The sequence below is a fragment of the Cyprinodon variegatus genome, unplaced genomic scaffold, assembly GCF_000732505.1.
Source record: "Cyprinodon variegatus isolate N-32 unplaced genomic scaffold, C_variegatus-1.0 Scaffold348, whole genome shotgun sequence".
Lineage (NCBI taxonomy): Eukaryota > Metazoa > Chordata > Actinopteri > Cyprinodontiformes > Cyprinodontidae > Cyprinodon > Cyprinodon variegatus.
In genome coordinates, this window is record NW_015150801.1 from 714,512 (window position 1) to 741,676 (window position 27,165).

Genomic DNA, 27,165 nt, shown 5'->3' on the forward strand with positions numbered 1-27,165 from the left:
TGAAAGGTGCTGAGAAATAAACAAAACCTCTGCTTCCTGGAACCGTTCTGTGACTCCCAATCTCTCTAAAAATCCATTTTTTTCTCTAGCTGTTCTTCCTCTTTTCTTACTTTCTCTTCTTCCTTTTCCTACTTTATCACAATCTCTCCACCTCCGTCCTGTCGCCCCGGGATCCCACCCATCTGCTCTAATCCTGCTGTGCACTGTGTTGTTGCAGATGCGGCAGGCCAGACGGCTGTCGAACCCCTGTATACAGAGGTATACATCTCGAATCGGGGAGTGCAGCAGCACGTATGTCAGCTCGTCTAAATCCCCCTTACAAGCTATAAGTTCACCTTTCCAGTACTTTTTATTTTCTCCCCCCCTCTCACTGGCTGGCGCTTTGGTTGTAGATATTTGCTCTTTTCACACATTGAACATTAAAAACAATGTTCAACTGAATTTCCTTTAAAATTAGCTTTTTATTTTCAGACTACAGTGGCTGTTTATACAGAGACTAAGAGATTTTTAGTGACATGTTGTCTGAAACTTGAGCGCGTATGAAGGTAACGTCTGACTAAAGCAAAAAAGGCATAAAAGCGTTTGTCATGAAATGTTTTTCCGTAAGGACGTTAATAAAATCTGATAAAATCCCTGAACAGCCCATATATTGAAAGTGAAGTCAGCCTATTTCTTTGATTATTATATGTTTTATAATTTACATCAACTTCCTCATGGAAGTAAGAAATTATTTAGATTTCTCCAACCTTCTATGGTCCTGATATTGTTCGAGCAAAAGTCCCCCGAGTACATGTGTCTGTTTGCACATGTAACCTCGTTAGAGCATTTCCAGATATTTAGGATTAAATTGAATGTGTGAAAATGGCTGCTTTACAAATAGTTAAGACCTAAAACCAGATCTAGTACTACTGCTGTGAAAACGTATTTGCTCCCTTAGAGATTCCTTTTGTTTGTCATACTTTGATATTCATGTTCCTGTAACAAAGTTTAGTATCAGACTAAGATCACCTGAATGGATACAAAAGCTAATTTAAAAAAGTTTTAAGCTATCCAAACCAACATGGCCCTGTGAATTGCGAATTAACCTCCTAAATTTAACTGATTCCTCAATGTCTGTGATTAATTTGACCACAAACATCCAGGGCCTGAATTTTAGCAGACCTGTGGAGCCACCAACATAAAAGCTGACAGGCAATATAAAGTTTAAGATCTGGAAAAGCAGAGCTCTTCTTATCTAAGGAAGTTCAAGAACAGATTAGAAATAATACCAGAGATCTTGGAAAGAAGATGAAAGCCAGTTTTTAGGCTTCCCAGGAATGGCCACTAAAATGAAGTTACTCCAGGATCACAGTGACAACTCATTTAGGGGGTTTCAGAAATCTCACTGTATTGTAGCCCTGCAGGACTGGTTTACCTTGGTTAAGATGACCAACACAAGTCTCATCTTTTCCTGGAGGCTGTAAAAGCCACAAACCAAAAAAAAAAAAAAAATAAGACCTTTGTTGTACAATGTAAACACAGTGGAGGTGGTGTGATGATCCGGGGCTGCTTTACAGCTTTAGGACTTGGATGAGTTTCTGCCGCTGATGGAATTAAATTTGGCCTTCTGTCAAAAAAAAAAAAAATAATAATATAAACAAATATATATATATATATATATATATATATATATATAATCTCTTAAATGAGAATTTCTGGCTGTTGGTTTGTAATGTTGATCTCAAATTCATTTTGGGTCTGATAATCTAAGCACTTGTTCACATCTGAGGGGTCATTAGAAGAAACAGGTGAGATGATGGTTTTGGAATAACCTGGTGTAAGAATTGGGATCATTGTGCGTCCATTTATGGTTTTGGTTGAATCAAAACATTATTGTAAGGTGGGGTGGGCTGTAGTTCTTTTGCTGCCACATTAAAAACTCATTGCAAGTCTTTTTATAGTTGGACAATAAAGGGATTTTCTATTCTAGATGGCATTTGTCGACGCTGGATCAATCACTTATTAGCTTTAGGAGGCTGTTTTTCCACATGGGCTCCGAGCTGGTTTTGATAGCTTTTTATTCCCTTTCCTAAATGAAATAAATCGAAAAAACCTTTTTAAATAATGATTGATCTTTTTTCAGGAAGTTAGAATTTATGTGAACCAAAATGATCAAAGCAAAGGAAATTCATAAGGAACCTTATTCTTTTTCACAGCTTTGTAAGTAGCAAGCACATCCTAAATATGGCTGCGATAACTCGGCAAGCTCTCTCACTATATCCCCTTTTTCTTTTCGCTTCTTCATTTCTCTTTTCTCTCTTTTTCTTGGGCTAAACTCATAAAGGTTGGCTATAAGCTGTGGATCCTGTGTTCAGGTTGATTGGAGCCCAAGGTCATGATGAAACGTGTGCATGCACAGTAGCATCACTGTGGAACACACAGGCTTAAATACATCATAAATATCAGTTTTCTTTGTAAAACCTCATCCATAAAACAAGATACCACCTTGATACTCAGCCCTGTGTTTGATTTATGAGGTTAATTGGTAACTTATGAGTGACATGCAGGCATTGCATACGTAAAAAAGATGAGATCCCTCCCTGTTGAATGTAGTATATTATTTAATAATTTGGAGAGTCTGGTTGTGTACTGCATACATCTGATAGATGTTACTGTAAATATTAGGCCTTTAACGCACCTATTTTTAATTGGATGGTTATGTCTCCATTGCCTTTTTCAGATAGTGATGTTTAAATGGCTGCATATCAGTAAAAAAAAAAAAAAAAAAGAAAGAAATCCCAGAGACAGTGACTTTCCCAGCAGCCTGACTGTAAATACTCTTTCTGTTTGTCATTGTTGCTGTCATTCACACCTTCTCTCTCCCTCCACGCCTTGTTCTCTCTGCAGCCTGCTGCAGCTGTGTACCTGTCTTAGATGTGTGACATCCTGCTTGTCTCTCCTGTTCCCTCCTGTTCGCTGCCTGTATGTTTTACTTTCGTCTTTCTCTCCCATGTGATAACCAGATATATGTGTTAACCTGTTGACTCCCTTTGTGTGCTAAACATTTTTTTTTCTATGGAACTCTAATCTTCATATCCAAACCTGCAGATTATGTGTTTATTGTTTAGCTACGTCACAATGTTTCAGGTCTATAAAAGTTTATTCAATGTGTTTAAAATCTATCATAGAACTGTGGGTAAGTTTCAGGTATTCACCGTTGTAATAAGTTATAAACTTCCTAAAAAGCCCTGGAATATAGAGTCACTTTGGACATTTTGAATTGATATAATGAGTCTCCTGATAAATGGTTGGAAGAATTAACAGAAACAATAAAACCTTCAGAAAATCCATCTATAGTTACTAGATGTTTTACTTTTTTGCCAGTAAAACAAATAAATGCTCATCTTTTATAAAACTTTATAGCTAATTTATTTGACCTTACGTTTCTAACCATCCCTAGTCCCACATTCTCTCCTCTGTTTTTATAAAGGATGTAGAACAGGGGGTAAAGGTCATTATGAGCTCTGGGAGAACTGATGGATTAGTTCTTGTTCTCAAAGTAACAAGAACAAAGTTTATTTGGCTCTGATTATTCATAGTTGAGGGAAAAATCAGTACTTTGGGATTAATGAAGGAGGAGGAGGAAGTGGACGAGAGCAAAATACTCCATAAGACGTGTCATAAAGCTATCATTTACACACCCAGAACAAAAATTGTGAGTGGAAAACAAAAAGGGAAGATCATTTTGTTATCTTTCTGTCTGAGCTGTGGGAGCAGGAACAGATTGCTCTCTCCTCATGGATTACCCAGCTGCCTTAAGGTGGCCTTTGAAGGACGTGGATTTTTATTTCCAATAAATCACTTTACGACCCTCAGATCATTCTTCCTAAAAACCTAGTCATGGACAATACCCAGTACTCTGGTACTCCCCGCCAGATTTTTATTCACGACTTCCTCATATTACAAATAGTTGACCAAGTTGTGCACTTTAACCGCAGTTAGGAGAGTCTTTAGGCAGGGAACGTGTGGCAACATAAATCCTTCTGCACTCAGCAGTGGTTTTAAATGCTCTGTCAGATATTCTAGATGGTTGCTGGTGAAGGTGCTCAGTCATCCAGGTCATAGTCATTCAAAAAAATTAAAAACAATCCACTGGACTTGGTTTCCAGGTTTGAAGACGTTTTGCTTCCCATCCAGGAAGCTTTTTCTATTCAAAATGACAGGAATAACGTTGAGCTTGAGTTTTATACATTAGCCCAACAAAGCCTTGTTTTTGTTTTGAAAACATGCAAATTGGAACCAAAGGACCCCCACTCCAAATTGGTTGACCCCTTCGTCTGTTCCAATTTCCATGTTTTCAAAACAAAAACAAGGCTTTTTGTACTGTATAAAACCTCAAACTCAACGCTAATAATGTAATTTTGAATTGGAAAAAGCTTCCTGGATGGGAAGCAAAACGTCTTCAAACTTGGAAACGAACTCCAGGGAATTGTTTTTCTTTTTGTTTTGTTTTTTGTTTTTTGGAATTCTAGATGGTTTGTTCCTGGAAATGTCAATTTTGGTCTAATCTACCAAGTTGAACTGCCTTAAAGGTTATTCTTCTACCATCACTCCCAAGAAACCAGTTGCCATGTAAGAGGTTTATTGTTATGGAAGCAAACAATGGTAGGACTGCATGAAAACACATTCACCTCCTTGTCACCATATTTATTCCCCAGTGAAAGATTATAAATCACTAGAATCACAGATAAACTGTTTAAGTTTAATAAGCAAAGGATAAATGTCTGCAAAAGTTTTTTATTACATTTTTATTCAAAATAAGGTCATTAGGGTGACCATTAATTTTCCAATTATGCATTTAAGTAAATTAAATTTACCTAAAAATGTATTTTCCCTCCACAGTTACTAAATGTACACCACTTTAATGTCCCCAGAGGTCCCAGTGTGGGATTAAAAGATGAATTTCAATCTTTTTACACCTTTCCCAGGAAAAACACTTTTTCGGTTTTGATTATTAAACGCATCACATGAAAGGATCAGTAGGCGTTTTACTGAGGCAGAGTTATGTTTTTAAACTATGGAAGCTCAGAGGTGCCAGATGCCTTTGCTGCACTCTAGTGTTGCTCTATTGCTGTCATGTTTGTCTTACTAAGCCTTCACCGGCTGCTCAGTGGCGACGACTTCTCTGCTTTCACTGTCTCTGTCCTGTTTTCTTTCTTCTCCTGCTTCTTTTTTTTCCAGAGACTGAAAACTGACTATGAAAAGCTGTGAAATAATAAGCAACAGCCAAACACTGCTTCCAAAGGCTCTCTGTTTTAAATTTCCTTTGCAACCTAAACCCGCTGACACTCCCTATTCCTGCTTCCACTACTACCAACACCACCACTATCTCCAGTCTTAATCCCACCCTCTTCAGCTTCTACAGCCTTCAAGCTGCTTCAGACTCCACATACCGGTGCTAAATCTAATCTAATCTTTAAATTAACCATGTTTACCAGAAATATATATTTTTTAGTCACTAATAGCAGCTGGTCTTTCTTTATCCCCCCCCACCCCCCACCCTGTTGTGTCTCACTACAGGAACTCAGCAACCGTCCCACATTCTACCGCAGCCCAGCGGGTCCCCCCGTCCCTCGCTCGCCCATATCTACCGTGCAACCATGCTACCCAGAGCGGGGGGATGCTGTCTCGTGCAGCACACGCTCGCAGCCTGGCGTGGGACAGCGAGCACTTCATGAGCCTGCTGCCGCGCCCCATTCACAGCCACACGCCGGCCCGCCTGTCCCTGCAGGAGACGCGCCTCGCCAAGTGACGTCCCCGCCTCCTACAGTCGACATGGCAGACTCCGAGGAGTCGCCGTGGAGACGTCGCAGCAGCTTCGAGCCCCTAGTTCCTGAAACTAATCCGGACCTTGATGATGCTGATCTGCCAGTGAGTCAGGTCTGACCCACTCTAAGCTGGACTAGAAGGCTTCCATCTGTTGAACAGGAAAACCTGAGAATCCAGGCTTTGGTTAACAAAAAAAAAAAAAAAGTAATACAAACCCTTCATCCACATACGACCATGGAGCCGGCGAAGCTGCACTCCTCTGCCAAAAGCAACCCAGCGTTCACCTAAACCCCTGAACTCCAGAGGCTGTCAAATCTAAACTACATGTTTGACCTGCTCTGAACGAACTTCAGCATCAAGGCTTTATTTTAACACGTTTAGGCACAGAGATTTTTATAAATAAAATTGTGCCAACGAAATAAGGGAGCTTTTAAAATGCAAGCTTTTTCATTAGTGTTTGAAAAAAGAGTGAACTTTTTTGTTTGTTTTTTTTTTAAATTTGCTCCGGTTCATGTACACACTAATTTTACCAACACTGGATAAAACGGTAAGAAGTAAATGTTTGCAGCAAAAAGTACATATGCTTGAAAATCTGCCTCTGACCTCTTTGTTTTCAGGTATCTCTGTGGGATGGGCTTTAGCATAAAGTTATAACCACTCACATAAAGCTGCCCTCGCTTGTTTATTCCACCTCCTGTTGGTATTAATGAAGAACAAAACCATAGGCTGAATCGGCTTCATTTTCAGACTGGATTTGCGTGCTTTGCGGCATTTAGACGTAAAGGATAAAGTGATTAACTTGTATGTTTGCCGACCAAACGGCAGAAAGTCACTCATCAAATCATCATCATCACAGCGAAACACTGAGGGTATTCACTTGCTTCATTTGCATGCTAATGTTTTAAAGATTCTTCAGGTGATCTTGTTTCTTTTCCTTTTTGGTTATCTAAAGATTTTTCTGTTGCTGTGAGTTTGCAGGTTTATGTTTTTATATGCTTTTAGATCAGATTTTCTTTTTTTTTTTTACTGTGTCTGTACCTCCAGTGTAATTCTAAGCAGCTACCTGACGGTGTTATTAAAAAGAAACAACTCACTGTTATCCTACTAGATGATGCACACTAATCCTTCTTTTTCTTTTAAGTGCCTGTCTTACTTCAGTCTAGTAGTCCCGAGCTATTTCACTCCTATTTCAGTCTGGTGTTTGAATTGTTTCTATTTATTAAGTGGATGACTTGAAAGAAATAAACACTGCAAATGTGCTGCGTGGTCTAAGTTTTCCTTGTCACTTTTAGAAAAATACACTCACTATATACGAATATCACTCTTTGCTAGACTTGCTCCATACTGCCCTCTTGTGGCAGAAATAAGGTTTACATATCTGTATTCGTTTAATGTTTTAGATCACTATGCCTGTAGGGGAAGTGGTTGAGATTTTAAATTGGCACATTTTAACCTGAGATACATTAAGGTGAAAATGGCTTAAGATATACATGCAATTAGATTCACCTTTCTGTGATTACAAACTCAACCACTCCAAGATGTCACTGAACCTTAAGATAGATTTCTACTTCATTAAAAATCCTTTTTTTTTTTTTTCTTTATTCAAAGCTGTTTCTAACCCTTATAGATAATCTTGGTAGAAAAAAAAAACTTCTGAGACAACCATTAATATTGCCAGTCATATCTGTTGGCACCCTCCAGTTAAGATGTATAAAAAGTGTTGAGATCAAAGTATTTGGGAAAATGCAAACCATTACCTCAGTGCAATCCCTGCTGGCAATAAATGCTGCAACCCTGTTTTTACAGCACTCTCTTTAATAGTTGGAGTAAATAGACAGACAGATCTTTGAGTATAATCTTCTCAAACTCTAGGAAAGTTTTCCCCTCTTGCCAACAAACAGGTTCGTTTAGGAATTAGGTCTGTGTAATGTTTCATCAAAGAAGATTAAGTTCTGTATGCTGGATCATTTCTTGGTTGATTTTGCAATAGTTTTTTTTATCCTTTTAGCAAAGACCCATTTTAGTTTCTTTTGGTTTGTTCATTAAATAGCTCTCTGTATCTTAATCTATTATGCTTTTCCCTCTAACATGGCTCCACAGGTCTTTGGAAATAAAGCAGGCCCACAGTATGACAAATCCTCTGCCATACTTAACAGTGAGCATGAGGTCATTTTCCACATATTCATCCTTTTATTGTACAGCGCTTTGAGCTGAGTCCCCTGATCCAGTTATGCAAAAAACGCCACGTTTATGTTAATGATGGTAGGAAGAGGAAAGGCTTTTTATTTTTGGCATCAAATGGAAATGTATCGGCCACCGATGTTTGCTGCTGGGTTTTTTTTAACCATCCTGCTAATCACTGTGCATTATGGGTAGATAAATATGGGCCCTGGTCTAGTCTTGTGGCCAGTGACTAAAAGAAATGGGTCTCTCTGTCACGTCATGTTTATATCCCAGGGTAACAAAGTCATGACGTCTCATTTGGATGTTCTTAGACATCCTGAGCACTAAAAGAGGAAAACTCGTCTTCATGAGACCTAAAATGGAAATTCAGACGCATGTCTTATGAATATTTTCAGCAGTGTTGTTCTCAGTCTATTATCATCTGTTTTGAGACTTAAATGTGGTTTTGGGCATTGAACTACAGCCCCACTGTTCCTTTTAGACCTCGGTTCAGAGCTGAGACAGCGGCCTGTCGAGGAGAGATCACACAGACCTCAGCCGATTCCATCCTTGGCTGTGCTCACTGCCCCTGGTTGGAGAATGGGTGTTCCTTATAGATGAGGTTGTTTTCATCTGAAGATTTTCCCACCATTTGTCGGCCATGCATTTACACTGAAGAGGGTTCTGCTTCATAATCAAAGGACTCTATAAAGTTTCTGCCAGATACATTAATTTTGTTTACAATGAGTGGTTTCATGCATTAAAATTATAGCATTCACTTTTTAAATTTAGGTTTCCCTGTTTCCTTTGCAGCCCTGTTCCCTTTCTAATTGCCCTCTTCCTACTTGCATTCACCTAAACTCTCTGCAGGGGGTACCAACCCTCAGTCCCCTTTATTGCCAGACAGCCTTCCACAAACAAACTCCCCCTCCGTTTAAACCCACTCGGGGACCATTCAATGAATCCTTCTCCTCACAATCAATAATGCTGTATCGAGGCGTTTTATGATGCTGATTTACTGCAGTGCCGTTTATGGGGATCTTACAGTTGGCAATAGACTTTTAAATCCAACAGAGCTCTGTTGTTTAAAAAGGGAAAGATAAATAAAGGGATTAAATGGCAAAACACACCACATCGTGTCACAGAGCTTTAGTGGCACTTAGTAACTTGGTCATATAAAAGAACAGTTCAAAGCTCTTATAAGGACTTTGTAGATTAAGTTAGATATATTAACCTTCACAAGCCAAACAATCTTCCCGATGTTTCCCCTCCTGATAGCTTGGTTTAGCCATAAGGTTCCATGTGTGACTAATTAATGAGGGAGCAGTAAAATAAAAAAAAATAAATAGTGAATACAGCCCTGCGGATTGCGTGAGGAGCAAATAACACACAGGCTTTTGGTTTTATTTTCAATTTATTCAAAAGTAGGGTACTAGAATCTAGTAAACACGTGTGTGTCTTATAAAGTGGTTCCACATAGTATGGCAGTTTCCATACTTTCTCTTGCAGAGAGTTTGGAAACGTTTCTGCAAGAGAGAGAAAGATTAATACTTTTGCACAGAAACAGCAGTGCTTCATTTAGGCATTAATTCATGGCACATATTTCCCCCAAGACTTAACTTTCATATGTTTAAGGTATTTTTAATATTCTCAAGAAGCAATTTGTATTGTAACCAGTTGAGAAAAAAAACTGAAGAAACATTCATCAACAATAACACAATAAAGCATCATATTGATGACATAAAAACATATATTGATAATTTTTCATGCATAAATTGTCTGTGGCAACAGATAATTTTCCTAAATTAATCATGCATGTTTTTGTTGTTTTGTTTGTTTTTGCTGTTTTATATTTTCCACATCATGTGACTGTATTATCTATTACTTATCACCGATCTCTGAAATGTGACGGTGAAATAAAACTCATCAGCATAAAAACTCAATTTCCAAGTTTGTAATTAATGAAATACCTGTATTCTTTTCTATTAATTTTTTTGCTCTCTAAATATTTTTTTTTTTCATTCGTAGCCCATCCCTTGCAGGAGCTGATCTATAATTGTCAATTGGGGGCAACTGCCCACCTGCTGTAAGGCCTTGCCCCCTCACATTTATATCATTAAAGTAATCATTTTAATTATGAATTCTTTGACCACAGCCCCTTACAGCCTACATTAAACTCTAATTTTACCAAAAAAAACTCTGTAACACATTGCTGTAATATACATTTTATCTTAAATGTAATGTAAAAGTAATAAGCTGGCTGCCATGAGAACAAGATTGAATAATTGAACGGTTTGTGCATCCTGTGATAGGTAATTTCTGGTTTCATATAGTTATAGACTTAATGCCATAATAAGATGACTAATTTTTGCAGATCGTAATAAAAAGGGAATTTAAAAGTCAAGATATTTCTAATTTTTTGGCAAAAAAGAGAGGGATGAGAAATACCAAATTGCAGATTTGAGGAAGGAAGAATGATCCGCAGGTGAAGATATAAGAAAAGATTAGGAACATAATGTTAGAAAGAACAACATGATGAGAGGAATAAGGAAATCCAGCCTATCCAACTGTAGCAACTGGTATTTATTTATTAGATAGTGATTTAGAATTGATTTAGAATCATTATCAGAGGTTTTGCTGCCCGGCACAACCTTTTCCGCCCTGAAAGTGAAGGTTGAAACCAGTCCTTTATGATGACTGAAATACTTTGTCTGAATTGGTTTTCTTTGTTAAGTTCTTTTTGGATTTTGTGACACATTTGCTTGTAGTCTATGCCTGTCTTTTGTTATAAGTAGAGAAAATGATGGATTGGTAGACGGGTCAGTGCGGCTGCTGCACTGATATGTCGTGGTATGAGTGGCTGAGCTCTCCCATAGAGAGAGGACGAGGAGCTCGGTCACTTGGGAGATGCTCAAAGCAGAGCCCCTTCTCCTCCACATCGAGAGGAGTCACCCAGGTGGCCCGGACATCTTTTTTGGATGCCCCCTTGATGCCTCCCTCTGGAGGTGTTCCAGCCATCTCCCACTGGGAGGAGGCCCAGGGAAGACTATGTCTCTGAGCTGGTCTCTGAGCACTTTTAAAGTTTTTTGGGATGTTTAGTTGATTTTATTTTCATATTCTGAGATTTCTCACATAATTCAATAAAGAGATCCAGCAATGGCTTCCAGCTTAGACATTTTGCGTCTAATTTGCCCCCAAATGTGACATTATTTTAGATCCACCACCTACTGGCCTCCCTAAATCACATCTCTTAGAGCAGTATGGCAGTCCCCCAGGGCGCCATACAGCAACGGGTTGACTGAAGACAGGGTTACGCGTGACATACATATATTCCATGAGGAAATCAGACACACTGAACACAGTATTTGCAGCTTTTAAACTGCTGCAGAATTTCCACCCTGAATAAATATTCTGGCAAACTCTGGCTGACTGCCAGCTTGCAGCACCACACAGAATGGAGCAGTAAAAAAACAAAGCTGTTTCCAACATTCTTAAAAAACCTTTTTGTGTTATCCTAGTGTCACGATAATTTATTTACTGTTTTTCGCAATCTGTTGATCATGGTGATATTATTAACATGTGTAGACCCGTACTCAAGATGTTTATATATGTTTCAGCATGCAGCTGTGCATGCAGTTATTAATTTTCCTAGGTGCGCGGTGCAGAAAATCAGATGCGCAGACGCTGCGTGGAGGGGCGTGGGTGCTAGAATGATGTAGTTTGGCGGCGTGGACCTTGCACACGTTTCAAGCATGAATCAGGCTTCAGGGCCCTTTTCCACAGCTGGTCCAGTCTAGGGAACTATAGAGGTGATTAAATTAATTCCCTTAGATGGTGCAATTTTCTTCACAATGAAATTTTAATTGTTTTACCTGATGTATGAACAAATTTGTGTGCCTGCAGATCGTTACAATCCCACTAATCCCCAAAATATCATTTTTTTGTCTTCAAATGTATGCACACAGTTTGTTTTTCCCCCTGTTCTACTCTTCTTCTTCTCCAATGTGCTGCTATTACCTCACATTCTGTCTTCCTGTTTTGGGTCTAGTATGGGCATCATTCACACTACAGAATCTGCATAAACCGGGCCAAGATCAGCACTTGTAACCTCCTTGAGGTTACTTGAATCGGTTTATATTAGCATGATCTGTTCCAGAAACTGAACTCATCCAGAATAAAAAATAATGCAAAGGTTAGGTGTGAAAGCAACTTGAAGCTCTTAGTGTCTAAAGAAGGTTTCAGACACTTAGATACTGTCTGAAAGGGTTCCCTCCCACTGTATAAACACCTAGAAAATATGATCTAAAAACTGCAGCTGTATTTTGCTTTACTAGTAATAATCTGAGCTGGGTTTAATCATCCCTCCTTCAATGTGGACTGGCTAACCTCAGATGGGTTATTCAGCATCACTAAACAGGGATTTCTTTTAAGGACATTGAAATTAATGAGATGTCTATTCTATATATTAAAAATACTTAAAGGCACATGTTCAGCTATCAGATTTGCAGTGTGTACAACTTACATTGTTTAAAATTTTTTCTCAATATTATAAAAACACATGAAAGTGTTCACATCCTTTTACTTTACCACTTACTTTACTATTTTGTTGCATCCCAGACAAATTTACTATTGATATCCATTTTTTCTTTATTATTGTAATCATTTGTAATAGTATAGCTGTAAAACAGAGTATTTTCACCTCAAAGATATACACATATACATTCATACAGTCTTAATCAGTTAAATAACATGCTGATGTTATTTTTGCGCATATCTGCCATTGCTTTTTTCAAATATCCATTACTGTAAAAATGTCAACAGCTGTTTATAGATTTGTTATTCTCCAGACGCACAGTATTTATATTGTAAAAACACTTTACAGTACAGTATTTAATTTGTTTATTTCTTAACTCTGTCATTTATTCTGGTGTTTTTAATACACTTTTTAAGCTCAAGTTTTGTGTGACAACTTTAGCTATAATCTTTTGCTGATGTAACACTTTAATTTCCCCACTGAGGGACAAACAGGGGTTTCCTATTCTATTCTATTCTATTCTATTCTATTCTATTAATCTAATTATCTAATTATATTCTACATAAAACATTGTTATTTTCAGTATGATATTGTTTATTTTGCCAAAAGCTAAATAATCTAGGGTAAAGTGTCATACTGATATAAATGTAAGGTGATCAAAAATATGCCTACTTCCAGTTGTGCCCCAACATTTCTGTTGGTTTAGATCAGATGAGATTAGATAATTTGTTTTTCTTAATCTTGCTCTCAGACTGGATTATTTGGATAAGATATTTCACTGCCTGCATCTCCTTCTGCATTTTCCACATGTTCTATTTTTCAGAAACTTTCAAACTCTTGATAACCACTTTTTCCCGTTCAGTGCGTCCCGTGAACGCACCACTCCCCATGCATTTTCCCCACTGAGTGGAAAGTTGCGTGTGTGATGCGGTGCCAGTAAAAACGTGCGCAGAGATTGGTTGCGCCGAGGTTCTGATAAATGCCTCTCCAGCTGCAATGACTCCCCCCTCAGCAAAGAGCTCTCCCATCCCATAGCCCAACAAACCGGGGTCGAACTTTTCTTCTTTTTTTTTAATTCAAACTTTGTTTTTTACTTTTTAAAATCATCTTGTAGTTGTTTGGACAATGTTTTGGTTCTTGTTGTGCGTGGCCGCAGCGTCAGTGCAGGCAGATGCGCAGAGCTCCAGTCGTTTCGTGGTCGGATGCCCCTCTGTGTGCGTCAAATCCATGTGTCCCCGTCTGCCGGCCGACTGTCCGGCGGGACAAGCCCTGGATGTCTGCCGCTGCTGCACGGTGTGCGCGTCCGGAGAGGGAGAAGCCTGCGGCGGCGGGGGCAAGCTGGGCGATCCGGTGTGCGGAGACGGGCTGGAGTGCTCCATCTCCAGCGGGGTGGCGTACAGCGTCACGGTGAGGAGGAGAAGCAAAGGCGGGATCTGCGTTTGCAAGACCACGGAGCCGGTGTGCGGGAGCGACGGGGTGTCTTACCGCAGTATCTGCGAGCTGAAGAGGGTGAGCCGCAGGGCGCAGAAGCTGCAGCAGCCACCTGTCCTCTTCATTCAGCGGGGAGCCTGCGGGAAAGGTGAGATTTAGGTGGCTTCCATTAGGCAAGTATGTTTGCATAGGGACCATAGGGACATGTCCCTACCAATAATTCTATCTAAATAACATCTTTATAATAAACAATAAAATGTTATTGCGGCAGTTGCTTCTTTTCTCACAACTTGTATATTAAAGTTAACAATTTAAATGCTCAGTGTCAGTTCCTCTTATAGTTCTATGCCTATGTAAATACAATAAATCTATTTGCAGTCCCTTGAATATGTTATTTTGCTTTGTTTTACAATACAGAGAATATCAGCATATCAGATAAAAAAAAATAAGAATGGGTTTTACCTCCGTTTTAACTCTGCACAATTCTATTTCTTCAAAAGAAAACACTGGATAAATACATAAACAACAGACATATTTAGACTATATTTGGTTAAAAAGGCACATATTTACCTTCCGTCCTAGTCACTGGTAATTTCAAATGAACCCTTGTCAAAGTGTTAAGTTGTCCCAATTTTGCATCATTCCGATGCTTCAAACATTCATAAACAGCATATTTTGTGTGTAGTGCTTATACATTTTGTATAAATGTAACAAAAAATGCTGTTTAAACGAAATGCGCCCTGATGCTCATGTCAAGCATAAAAAAAATAGGAGCATGCATAATGAGTTGGACCAATGACATCTGACCAATTCAACTTAAGATCTATAGTGTCCCTACCAAAGGCCCTTGAGTTTAGGAGATTAAAAAGTTGGAGGGTTATTACTGTAGCACTTGCAATAAATATCAGAAGTTATTTTCCGCCATTTGTGTTATGGCTTATACAGAATTAAAACCCAAAATCAGTTTTCAAAACATCATTTTTTAGCATAATTGAATGTCACAGCTGTTTTGTTTGTATCCACACAATCCTGAGGAAGACTGCTGACCGGATAGTTATAGACACCCTTTCCAAGACCATTGAAGTTCTCTGTTCCAGCTTATTACCAGAAAGTTAAGTAAAAGGAAAACATGGTAGAATATGTGGAGAAATAACTAATCTAGAAATAATTTATCTACAAGTGATAAATAAAAGAACGAATATTCAACTAAATTTGAATGTTAGGTTCCTAGGGTGTGAAAATCCCAGACTGAAGTGCATCCAAGGCTTTTTGGTGAGTTTTATTCAACCTCATATTCCATGATGGCACCTTTGGTTTGAGGTCAGCTTGTTTATGACACAAAGCAATGCTTTTTTAAATGAGCCCAAGCAGCTTTATGTCCAGGGTACAATTTCCACAGTCAGTGATGGTTTGGGGAGCCCGTGCCATCCATTGGTCATGGGTCACTGTGATGTCAGCACTGTCATCCACTAATTAACTCCAAGACACTTCATGCCTTCCTCTGCTAATGAGCCTTATGGGATTATACAATTAACTAGCTTCAAGACTTACAGCCAAAAGTACCAATACCTGCTGTGATGACCATGGTATAGACCCCTCCAGGGTCTTTTGTTGCAAATATGATGCAAACTGTTGATATTACTATTTCACAAACAGTGTATATATTAGGGCTGAAACAATTAATCGGATTCATCATGATTAATTGATAATTTAAATAATCATCAACTAATTTAGTAATTGATTAATTATTCGTTAACTTGAGCAAAGAGACTCTGAAACAAACTTTACCTGACAGAGCCCCCCAACTTGAGCAGCAATTATACCAAAGTTGTAAAAAAAGTGTTAACATTTTGCATTCAAGATAAACATATTTTTTTGTCTGTCAATATGCTCCACCTAGAACTCCTTAAGTGGATTTTTTTTTTTTGTTCTACCTGGTTTAATTTAATAAAAAGTGTTCTTTAAGGAGCCTTTTGCTATCCCATTATTAATCAGAAAAAATAATCTGCAGATTAATCAATTTTGCAAATTAATCATTAGTTACAGCCCTAGTGTATTTTCACCCAAAGTCAGTATTTACATATTCAGTTGGACTGAACAAGCACTCGTTCCTGGTACAACTGGTCCATCACAGTCTCATTGAACATTAGAATTAGAATTGTTGTCACAATTTTTTTTACATCAATAGAAATGTACAGATCTCAATTTACTAACTACTTAAAGGCAAAAATCACATTTATATAAATCCAGCCATCAAGGGGTTAACATGCTTCACAGCTCAGCAAACTCACTTGACCTAAATCTAATAGAATTTAGGGAGTAGTGCCAAGAGAAATATGAGAGACAATATATCCCCAGCAGATGAGTTGAAGGGTGCTATTAAAGTAACCTAGGCTTCAGAACACCTCAACAGAACCAAAAGACGCCTTTTCCATGTCATTTATACAAGAAAAAAAGTCTTAGCAAATATTCTGTACATGGAAGACACTCAAAGACACTATATTAACACAACTACTCTAGTTTATTGATATTCTTATGATGTTTTTATATTGAAAAAAAACTTGAAACATTTAGTATAGCTAAAGCTAATATAATTCTTGCTTTCCTACCAGCTCTTTGGCCTGACCCCATCAGCTCTCACTGGGCTGATCCAACCTTTCTGAATGCTCTGTAGTTTACACAGATGTTGTAGCTCAGAGTAGCACACAATATCCTTGTGTCTTTGACAACAAGAGCCGCTATTCAACTGGGTTTCCTTTTCCTTCCCAACAGAGTGAGCCTCAAACTGAGGATTGTTTTCTCTTTCGCCTGACTGGATGAAGGCATGAACTGCACCACTTATGTAAAGGTTGATTGGAGCTTTGGGATGGAAACCCGGTCAATGGAAATCAGCTTGATTTCTTGTTGCCAATGGTTTAGGGCAGTGTTATTTAGTTGATATGTAAGGAATGTTTAAAGGTGGATAAAAATAACCTCAGAACCAGAACAGCAGCCAGAGCTCAAACCGCTACCAAAGAGATAATTCCCCCAGATAACCTGAATAACGTCTAGGCAGAAGTCAAGCTCTTATGCATTAGATAGTGTACTATGGGTGAGATAAGTGGCAAATAATAAAAACAACCTAAAATGGCACTTAGGAAGCTTTACCTCCTTCAGCGTGTTGTAAATGCATCCATACAGGCATGTAATCCTTTATTAAATGGTCTGGATGTGACGCAAAGCTTTAACAACTTTTCTGTTGGTAGAACAGTGAAGACCGTGACCTGTAATATTAAATCAGAGAGCAGAAAACATCTGGTTGTGCCTTAAAAGCTTTTGCCTCACTGATTGTCATATCAATTCCTTGATTTATTTTATAAAACAACCATGTATACTAATGAGAAACATCAACATCATGAACCGTTCTAAGCCAGGCCTTATGTCAGGCAATGCACTTTTTGTTTAAAAACAGCTGCTATGTTGGTCATGTTTTCTTTCGGTGCTATTGCATGCAAACAGGTGTGTAGTTAAGCATGGGATGACACAGACACCCACAGACTAGTTTAAAGAGGCATTATGGAGTTTTCCAAAGATACTGCAGCACTCTGCAGGTTCTGCTCTTTTAGGTAGCCCACATTCATAAGTTTTTTTTTTGTTTTGTTAGTTTTTTCACCTTACAAGGAGTTTCCATTGCTCTCTGAGTTGAGCTGGATGCTGGTCACTTCTGGATATCCACAAAATCCCTCTTGAATACAACCAGTACTCGAGTTGAGGAGAGATGACAGGCCCCAAATTTAAACAATTCTTAAAAATCATCCCCCTTCTTAAATGATCACACCCCCCATACCATCCCTGTGACATTTTATTACTGAATATGTAAAATGTCGACTATAAACAGTAATCACCATAATATTGCCCTTTCAATATTGGCAGGCTGTGGGCTTATGAGTAGCCTGAGCAAAATACATAAAATCAAAGAAGTGGTCTACCATGACTATGAAGCTGATCCCAGTGGGAAATTTGTCCTCTGCATTTGTCCCTAACTATGTAGGGGCAGTAATAGCACTGTAGTTCTACTGTAAGGTGCTTTGGTCAAAGTCAATGACATGGCATACCTGACATATAACAACCATACTATGCATATTAATTTAGGTTAATAGGTTAATAGGCCATATTAATTAGGCTATGTACGGTTCCTAAAAAAAATAAAGAATTCAACTGTCCCCCTTCTTCTTTTTTTACAACTAGACCACTGAATATAGGCTTTGATTGTTGGTTGGACCCACTCAACAAAGACATGCTTGAGACGCGGGAACTTCTGACCCAAACTTAATTCAGGAAAAATGGGCTAGATGGATTGGCGTTGAACTACTGAGTTGTCAGTCTGCTCATCAAACAATTTTTGAGTCATAAAGGGTTAAATAAAAGGCTATTTAAAAGATTGTTCAGTAATGACGTACATGTCTCTTTAAGTGGGCTAAATGGTCAATCCAGATCCTCACTAAAACTTAATGGGCACTAAGTTGGGCCAAGACTCACCAATGGCATAAACCTGAGAGCAATCGCTCTATGACCTTTTCTGTAATCTTGCTAAACAACAAACCAATGCTACCTTAAACATGACCTCCTTGGCAGCAGTAATTATACTGACGTATTTAGTATAAATCTTATTGGTCTGTGCTTTGTCAAAGCATTTCACTCTAATCGGAGCAGTTTTATAATAAACTGACATCATTCTCTTGGAGCAATGTGGCCCAGCTGAGAAGAAAAAACATTCTGTACAGTTTAACAAGTGGGCCATTCATCATCATCAGTGTGGTATGTGTCTATATTTTAAGTTATGATTGAAAGACTCAGGAGGGAGGAGTGATCGCACACATTCAAGGCTGCAGGTTTACAAGATACTGTACTATGCCTTTGGTTCTGGTGTGTATTTATCCTGCATACTGCTTTTGGAAGTGGGCACTTAAAGAACATATGCATGAAAAGCTTCAGCACCTGCTCCGTCAAAGGCCTTTCCTCAGGGCTTTTGGAAACTTTTGCCCCCCCACCCGCAACCCCCAAACTTCTGACTGCTTCCTTCTGGTCTTTTTGCTCTCTCTGTCTCTCCCTCCCAGTCTGTGTTTCTTTTGTCACTCGTAAATCACACTCAAGGGTCTCGTGAAGGAATTTCTGGAACTGACTCAAAGCCACAATTCCTCCTCTGTCGAGGACGGTTTCAAACAGGCAAGAGGAAAACGGCAAATTAGCAGCCCACACTTTTAAGGAAAGGGTTTTCTGAAAATTAGGAGGTGCAGCTTAAGGGCAGACTGCATTGCCACAATCACTGTAAGTTTTGGTAGAAACTTAAAGGATTACTGTAAGTCATTCTCAGGCTGCTAACCATGTCTGAAACAGACATGAGACTGAGTGCTACTAGTTCCGACTCGGGAAATTGTCCTTTTCTGCAGCAAAGCAAGTTGTAATTCAAGTATTATTGTCCAAACTTTACAACTCTCTCTCTCTTAAACACTCAGATTTTTCCTAATATTTGCTGTTATGCTGATCAATGTGCAATAGTATGCAAACCGGTGTGTAATTAAAGGTATAGTGGAGGGTTTTTCCGCAAATTTTTGAAAAGACCCGTCTTCTCCAATTTAAAAAAATGCACTTGCACAACCCTGTACCAGCTCCCAAGAGGGAACGCCTATTATATGTGTGCAAGAGCATGCACTAGCCCATTTCTAGAATTAGTTGTGTTTAAAACTGCAGATTAAATTTGTGAAAGTTGACAATAAAAACAACGTAATCCCCCTCGTAGGAGACTGAACTATCCCCTGCAAACCTGGCCCCACATTAAGAGAGCACACGCAAGTACAGTACAGTTACATCTCATTTTGAGTCGAGACAGTAATGATCTTGGTTAAACAAGCAGTTTCCTTTGGCAATGAAAACTAGGTCACAATATGGTCTCAACCCTTTTAGGGTTCATTAGTTAGACATTATCCAGTTTTTCCAGAAAAAGTGTGCCTTCTGAGGCCTGTGGGGCTTTGTCAGTGTTGATAGATATCAGGGAGACAGGTCTAGAAGAATTTAATACTTGGAGCATCTAGATTACCATGAGTCTTTAGGATTATCTCTGAAATGCATGTCAAGGCTTGAGCAGCAGCACAGCAATTGGAAATATGTGTATAATTGTATGAGGGTTCATATTTTCATTGCAGGTCTTTTATAAAGCTAATGCAAACTTTTCAAATAGGCAAAAACTAAATGAAGAGGAGCAACAAAACAGTGTATAGGTGATGATGGCTTCTACTATTCATACGTTCTTTTCCAGCTGTTGCAGAGCGCACTCAGTGACTCTGGCTGGTGAGATTTGCTGAATGAGCACATTTTTCCTGTGCTTGTCTCAGCTGTGCTCAGTATTAAAGCATTATTTTCATGCATGTGTCTGATTTTTGTCGGTATCATTCCACCAGGCTGTTTTTCCTCCTGGTTTTGTCTTCTCATCATTTTCTTACTTGCTCTCCATGTCTGCTACTCTCTTGCTATTTCTTAGATTTTTTGATTACCTGAAACTTAACTTCATATAGATGTATAATATTTTTAAGTGTTATAACCCATTAACTTTGTTTAACATTTTATTTAATGTTATCTGTTCAGGTTGTACAGTTACTTGGACTGTGAAAACAGTATGTTTTTTCAAGTTCAAGTCATTATAGATGCCCTTTTCTCTTTGAAGAAAGCATCTCAAACTAAATGCAATGTATTAACTTGAAGAAATAATGTCAATTGTGTCATTCCTGCACAGTTGTAGAGAGGTTGAATATTTACGCTTGTTCTGCAGTAGTAAGTCCTAAAAAGGTGGCAGTCGTTCAGTCACTTTTCATGAAAGTTTGAAAACTGCCCTAAAGGCTCAACGATCTGCCTTGGGTTGTCTTGCAGATCTATACCTTGCCGTTCTGTACACACCGTACATGAGCCCACAGAAGCACTGTACACGTTTTTTTGTTGATGTAGACGAAGATGCAGTATACACAAAAACAAAAGGAGGCTGTCATAAGTGAATTAAGTGAATATTAAGTGAATTAACCCTTAATTTGAGTGGGCAAATAAGATGATTTGCCAATGCAATGAGTATATTTACTCTTAAATAAGATAATTAGATAAAAGGTACTGCAAATAAGACAATGTAATTGTTTTTCTGTTTTTAAATGTAAATTGTCTTGTTCCATTAGCAAAGTGTCTCACTTACCTTCTCAGTTCAAGAACACACTTATTTGCACTTATTTTAAGAAAAAATGACTTATTTAGATCAAAATTTTTGCCGTGTATTCAAGAATGTAGTATTATTGAAGACTAACAGGTGTGTTTATGGCAGCTAAGATGAAAGTTTACTTCTTACATGCAGAAAGACGAGGACAGCCTGTGAAGGCTGCACGGATCCTTTTTAAATAATATTTTTAAAAAGTTGTTTTTCTAAATAAAAGCAGGAAACGTTAAATACTGTGAGTAATTAAGACTTTTTTATGCTATAGGTGACAGCCACAGAAGCCTAAATCCTTGTTTGTTCCCATTAGCTTGGCCTTTTTGTGTATGCTAGATCCAGTTGCAGAATTAACAGTAAGAGCACAGCATTTAACAAAACTTCTGGACCATTTGATGTAATCATTTAGGGAGGGCCACTTTGTGTCCCGCATTTGGAATGTGGTTGGTGCCGAATTACTGAAAATCAGAGATAGCACCTTACCTTTACACAAAAAACCAAAAGTTTACATTTAAAGCTGATACTTTCAAGCAGAAATTAGTCCTAAAACACTGGCCTTAACTGGTTAAAATTTTGTTTTCAGCTTCTCAGCCCAAGTTCTGATGTTTACACTCTAGACAGTGTTCATCCACCAGCTTTTGACAGCTTTAACAGTAAACCCCTCACCATATCTTGGTGTTGGCATTGCACCCAGTCCTTGCTCTGTTTCTCTGTTAATCTGGTGGTGAAAAACTTTGAAGCTCCATCTTATAAAGTTTATAATACAACTCCAATGAGCAGCTACTTTCATTTCTTTAAAGCTCTTTCTTCATTGCTAAATACTATTCCAAAGCTGCCTCATCGGCAATTTGAAAAATTATATTTCGCATTTGAATTGAGACCTGAAAACCTCATAACTTTTATTTTCCTAGGAACCATAAAAGTACTTTGAAGGTTTCTGTGCTTCTTGCCAGCCATGAGCCCTTTTCCATTAACAGTGCATTGCATATACATCTTTTATGCAAAGAGTCTGATCATAACTTGTTTTTTGTCTTTTCTTTGCAAGAGTGTGCACCGTTTGTTTCAGCTGCTGGGTGAGATCATCAGAGGAGTGGCATCATATGCATAGAACACCTGTGATGCCAATAACTACAAGAAAATAGGCTTCTTAGAGTTTTGCCAGCTAAATGTGAGCATGATGAGGTTGCAGTGTTGGCGTTAGACCAGGTTGGCCAGACATCTGTCTAATTCTCAAATGACAAGAGTCCAACACATCATGGGTAGCTGGCACCACTACTGCTAGGCTCTTCTTCACAGCACGCGGGAACACGATCTAGTCCCAGCACTTGTTGACACGCTGAGGAGGTGGTTCAGTAGTTTAGTCATTCACATATTTAAAACATGAAGGGCAAATTCCTTTGAAGACCGGAGCTGGCAACATTTGCTTTATGTGCTCGTAGTCTAATGATAGTCAGCCTAGGTCCAGCAGTTCAATTAGATACCTTAACTTTCAATATAGCTGTTGTCAATCTATTATCCATTAAGTTTTCTATTTGTGCTCAGTTTGCATGAAACACTTTCTCTTAGCTTTCCATTTCCCAGAACTTTAAGTCATCAGTTAACTCTAGTTCTCATGCTCATTTTGCTGTATTTTTCATTTTCTAATGAATTTTCTTACACATGTTGCTGCATTTTGGCTGAGTGCACTGTTTGCATCTGCAGGTCAGCTGTTGCCTTTTCATCTGGCGTCAGGATGCCTTGTTTGTTCATATGTGCTGCCTGCCGTCAAAACTCATGTTCTTTACCTTAACTGGTGATTTTTTCAAATTGACCTGGAAGGTGAGAATGAACGCCTGTCTCATTCTATGTTTATTCAGCCTGTAACCTGCCTTTCTTCTGTGACTGCCAGCTGGGAAGGGCCTCAGCCCCCCTGCAACGTGCTGCAGAAATAATTGAACTAATTATGTTTTCCACTGAGGTCAAAGAAATCTCTGAAAGTTGTCATGATGTAATTTTTTTTGACTGCTTCACCATTACCTAGATACAAATAGGCATGTCGAACAGTGCAGGTGGAACAAATTAGGAAGAGGCAGGATGTGATTCTTTTTTTTCAAAACAAAAGCAAAAATGATGTCATTAAACCAAAAACAAGTAAAAGGTTCAGATTAAGCTACAGGAAATTGTATAAACGTGCAGTTTTGCTTGAAAATGGCTTTGATTGGTTGCATAATTGAAAAAAGATGAAGGAAATGATTTAGATGAGTTTGTTTTTTTATGTAAAAGAAAAAGCTTCCTCTGTGTTTAAGTGCCAGTAAAACACTGGGTGAGATGTATGGGAAAACAAGCTGAGACCTTGAACTGAGACCTTTTGTGGTTGTTGTATGCTGCTCTGGGAGACCTAATGGATACACCAAGCTGTGAGGATAGTGAGCTCTCTGTGCACTAAAGATTGCAAGGGAAAAAAATACCTGGGTTTTTTTAATAAGATTTCTTAAACACGTTTTAACATTTTCCTGATTTTTAAGATCTTCACCAACTCCATAAACAATCTTCCAGTCATCTGATTGTTGTTAACAGATGTTTAACTCTATTTGGCTCTTTTATTAGCAGTCACCAAATGTTTCCATATGTCGGCCATATTGAGGTGGGGGATGGATTTTGATCATGACAACTCAAAGCAAATCATACCTCTTTATGTCAGGGCGTTGTACATAAGGTGTCATGTCTCAAACAGTGTTTACTGTTTTTTTTAATACTTCATGTCAGAATTTGTTACATACTGAATAGGGACATTTAGAGACATTCATAGTAGAACAACTTTTCTTTCCAATCCTGTGTTAATTTAACATCTTTAAGTCTAAATGATTCAGCTCTTATGAGTACAACCTGTAAGACTCATGCAATGCAGTCATAGCTGTAACTTTCTGGGGGATTGCTTTCCCTGCACAGAGAGGGACGCGATAATGTGGGGAAAGTCCTATTTAAGTACTTAGGAAACTGCAATAATTACTGAAATTGTTCCTCTTATAATTCACATGACCTTTCCCAGTTTTTTCATTTTGCAACTATAGAGTTTAGTATTTTGGGGAGGGGTTATAACTACTAGATGAAATTAAATTGTTTATATAGTGCAAGGAGAGGAGCACAGTTCTTTCAAGATTTTAAAAAGTGTGTAAATTTGATAGTCTGCCAGAGTGACAAATACTTTCTGCTACCACCTTTAGCTGCAGGTGCAGATCTCTTCTCATATAAGGACTGAAAAGTTTTGCAAAACAACTCAGTCAGATGGGCTGGAAAACATCTGTAAATAAATGCAAAAGTTTTGCAAGATGATCTGAAGTTGATTTAATAATAGGATTTAATCGGGCCATTCAGATACATTAAAGGAATAGTACACCCAAAACATGATTAGCCTTCATTTTCTACTCATTTTCTACTCATTTTCTGGTTTGGTCTGCCGGAAGCCGGCAGACCAAACCAGATGAAAGTGCGCATTCAGCGTCTGCTCTGCCGATAATGCAAGCGTAGAAGAAGAAATTTGCTGTTTACCTTTGCAAAGAAAGAAACAACGAAAGAAAAATGTCTGAGGACTTCAGTGTTGAGGAAGAGCATGAGTTCTTTGCCGAGCTGAATGCGCACTTTCATCTGGTTTGCTCTGCCGCGGTTTCCGTAGCGTCGTGAACTCAGGAAATCCTATACACTACTGTTTATGCTCTAAAAACATTCTAAATGACTTCGTTTCGAGTAAATTCTGGATGCTACCCACTCAGGACACTTGGAATACATTGGACGAGCAGTATGGAGGAATATTGACACGTTTTTTGTGGACTTTTATGGACCTTTCTGCCTCGGGCACATAGACCTCCATTATTTGAATGTCAGCAGACAGCAAGAAGCCTCCCAGATCTCCAGATGCATTTGAGATATCAAAAAAGTACTCCAGAGTGTTGTTCAGCATGGGGGTGAGTAGAAAATGAAGGCTAATCATGTTTTGGGTGTACTATTCCTTTAATGCCCTGTGATTTGATTTATACCACACTGTTGTAGAAATGGGTGTGCATTTGAAACTTTGCCCCACTCTCTGGTTTTCTTTCAGGACTTTTATAAATAAATACATAAATTGAACTTTATTGATCTAACAATGGAGAAATGAACTCTCCGCATTTAACCCATCCCCTTTGGGGAGCAGTGGGCTGCCATTGTGCAGCGCCTGGGGAGCAATCAGGGGTTAAGGGTCTTGCTCAGAGACACAGAGTGGCATTCTGTGTGAGTGGGTTTCAAACTCACAACCTAAAGATTCAAAGCCCTATGCCCTAACCACAAGAACCTCCACTCCCCCAACTCCCTGCTTTTATCTCCCATCAAGATGAACTGTATTTGCTTTATTTGCCGAGATCTGTTCCGATGGCATGATGCTGCCACCGCAGTGTGCTCAAGGTCATATTAAGTTTTAAATTTCTGACACACATACTGTTTTGTTTGTAAAATATATCTTGCCTATAATCTGATCAGAGCACACTCTAACACATTATATAAGACTGACTTTTACCTTTCTCTTCTATTCACCCCAAATTTAATTTCCCTTTTCATTTACAAAAAGTATTTTTTAATTGATTTTTATTGAAATGTGGAGTGTTTTTTCCCCCTGTCTACATTGTGCATCTTTGAACCTCCTTTAGAGTATTAAAGGACCTCTAATAACCCAACTTGATCTATGGTCGCCTTGTTTCTATAGTCCTCTTTAAAGGGATTATAAAAACATGATGAGATGAGCTCTGACCAGTGGGACTGCTCTTGGTAACTCTAATCCCATCAAAGTCGACCACAAACCTCTGAGATCTGAAGCTAATATAGGGAGAATGACAACAGTCTTTCCATTACCTTCAGCTGCTAGAAAATAGCCTGACATTTATCATAATTAATGCTTTATTTCTAGTTCAAAAGTGGTGGGGGGGTGGGGGCGGACTTTGGAGGTTTTACAGAAAGCTGCTCTACTGGGAGAATCAGACGGGATCCAGTAAACATCTTCTTTTTAAATGAATGCCTCCCTCAGGATATATCTTTATATCTTTATTGCTTTACAGACTCCTAAACTTTGTCCTTTGTGTCATACGGTGCTTTGAATTAAGCTAAAATCTCATGAAGCTTCGATGAATTGCAATAAAATTATATTTATGACAGCAGGGAAGGATTTGGAGATCATATGAAGACATCCATCCATCTCCCTTCCAACAACTGTTTTCATACTGTATAATTTAGTGGCATTCCTTTCGCTAAGATGGTTTTCATTCAGACCCAGTGTTAGTGTAAATGCACCTCAAGCGAAAAGTGTCCTCATTCCTTAAGCACAATTGATGATATCCCAGGGCTTATGGCTGTCTTTAACTTTCCCTCTGAGAAGGTAATGACTGAAAATTGGCCTCATCAGGGGAAAAAAGTCGTCCAAATTACGTGCTTAAAAAAAGGTTTATGGATAAAGGGCTAAAAAGCTCAGGAGAAACTATGAGTTTTGTTTAAACTTTCATCTTTGAAGGAGTTGATTACCAAGTTAGCAGTTCCTAAACTGCCTTAGACCAGCAGATGTGATTCAGCTCATTTCAAAGCATTCATTTCTTGTGTTTATGGCCAGACATGGTAAATGAGCATGTATACCAGAGCTGACCTAGACAGTACGAGCCTCAGAAGTGTCATCTTTTCTTTTTCCGTCCTTTGTTATGATAAAGGTCAGCCTTTTTTTTTGGTCATTTTTCTATTCTCACACGTCTCTTACATCATGCACTATTTCGGTGAATGGGTTTGTTTATTTTGCTAGTCTGACATCTTTTTGTGTGGATGTATGTGTGTGTGCAGCTCAGGACAATCCAGACAGCCCGAGGCACAAGTACAACTTCATCGCAGACGTGGTGGAGAAAATCGCTCCCTCTGTGGTTCACATTGAACTTTTCCGCAAGTACGTACAAGTTGTTCATCTGTATGTGTGTTTCTGTGGTTGTGGGAAAGAGTTGCAGACTGAAATTTCCTTTCA

The 27,165-nt window shown here is 38.6% G+C and overlaps 2 protein-coding genes across 8 annotated transcripts in view; both read left to right on the forward strand.

Moving 5' to 3' along the window:
- The window catches only part of LOC107091710 (pleckstrin homology domain-containing family A member 1-like), a 33,941-nt gene extending 26,873 nt beyond the window's left edge, over nucleotides 1-7,068 (forward strand). For 3 of the 7 annotated variants that reach the window (XM_015385804.1, XM_015385802.1, XM_015385805.1), the window contains one exon: nucleotides 5,560-7,068. In XM_015385804.1, the coding sequence (XP_015241290.1) occupies nucleotides 5,560-5,925 (366 nt within the window). In that variant the 3' untranslated portion in view covers nucleotides 5,926-7,068. Of the gene's footprint in view, nucleotides 1-217; nucleotides 292-2,886; nucleotides 2,962-5,220; nucleotides 5,435-5,559 lie in introns of all 7 variants that reach the window. The other 4 variants (XR_001481537.1, XR_001481539.1, XR_001481538.1 and 1 more) reach the window with 4 other exon arrangements.
- Nucleotides 7,069-13,477: 6,409 nt separating this feature from the next.
- Nucleotides 13,478-27,165, forward strand: part of LOC107091711 (serine protease HTRA1A-like) — a 37,162-nt gene continuing 23,474 nt past the window's right edge. Inside the window, exons 1-2 of the mRNA XM_015385806.1 lie at nucleotides 13,478-14,084; nucleotides 26,991-27,090. Of these exons, the coding sequence (XP_015241292.1) occupies nucleotides 13,631-14,084; nucleotides 26,991-27,090 (554 nt within the window). The 5' untranslated portion in view covers nucleotides 13,478-13,630. The remainder of the gene's footprint in view (nucleotides 14,085-26,990; nucleotides 27,091-27,165) is intronic.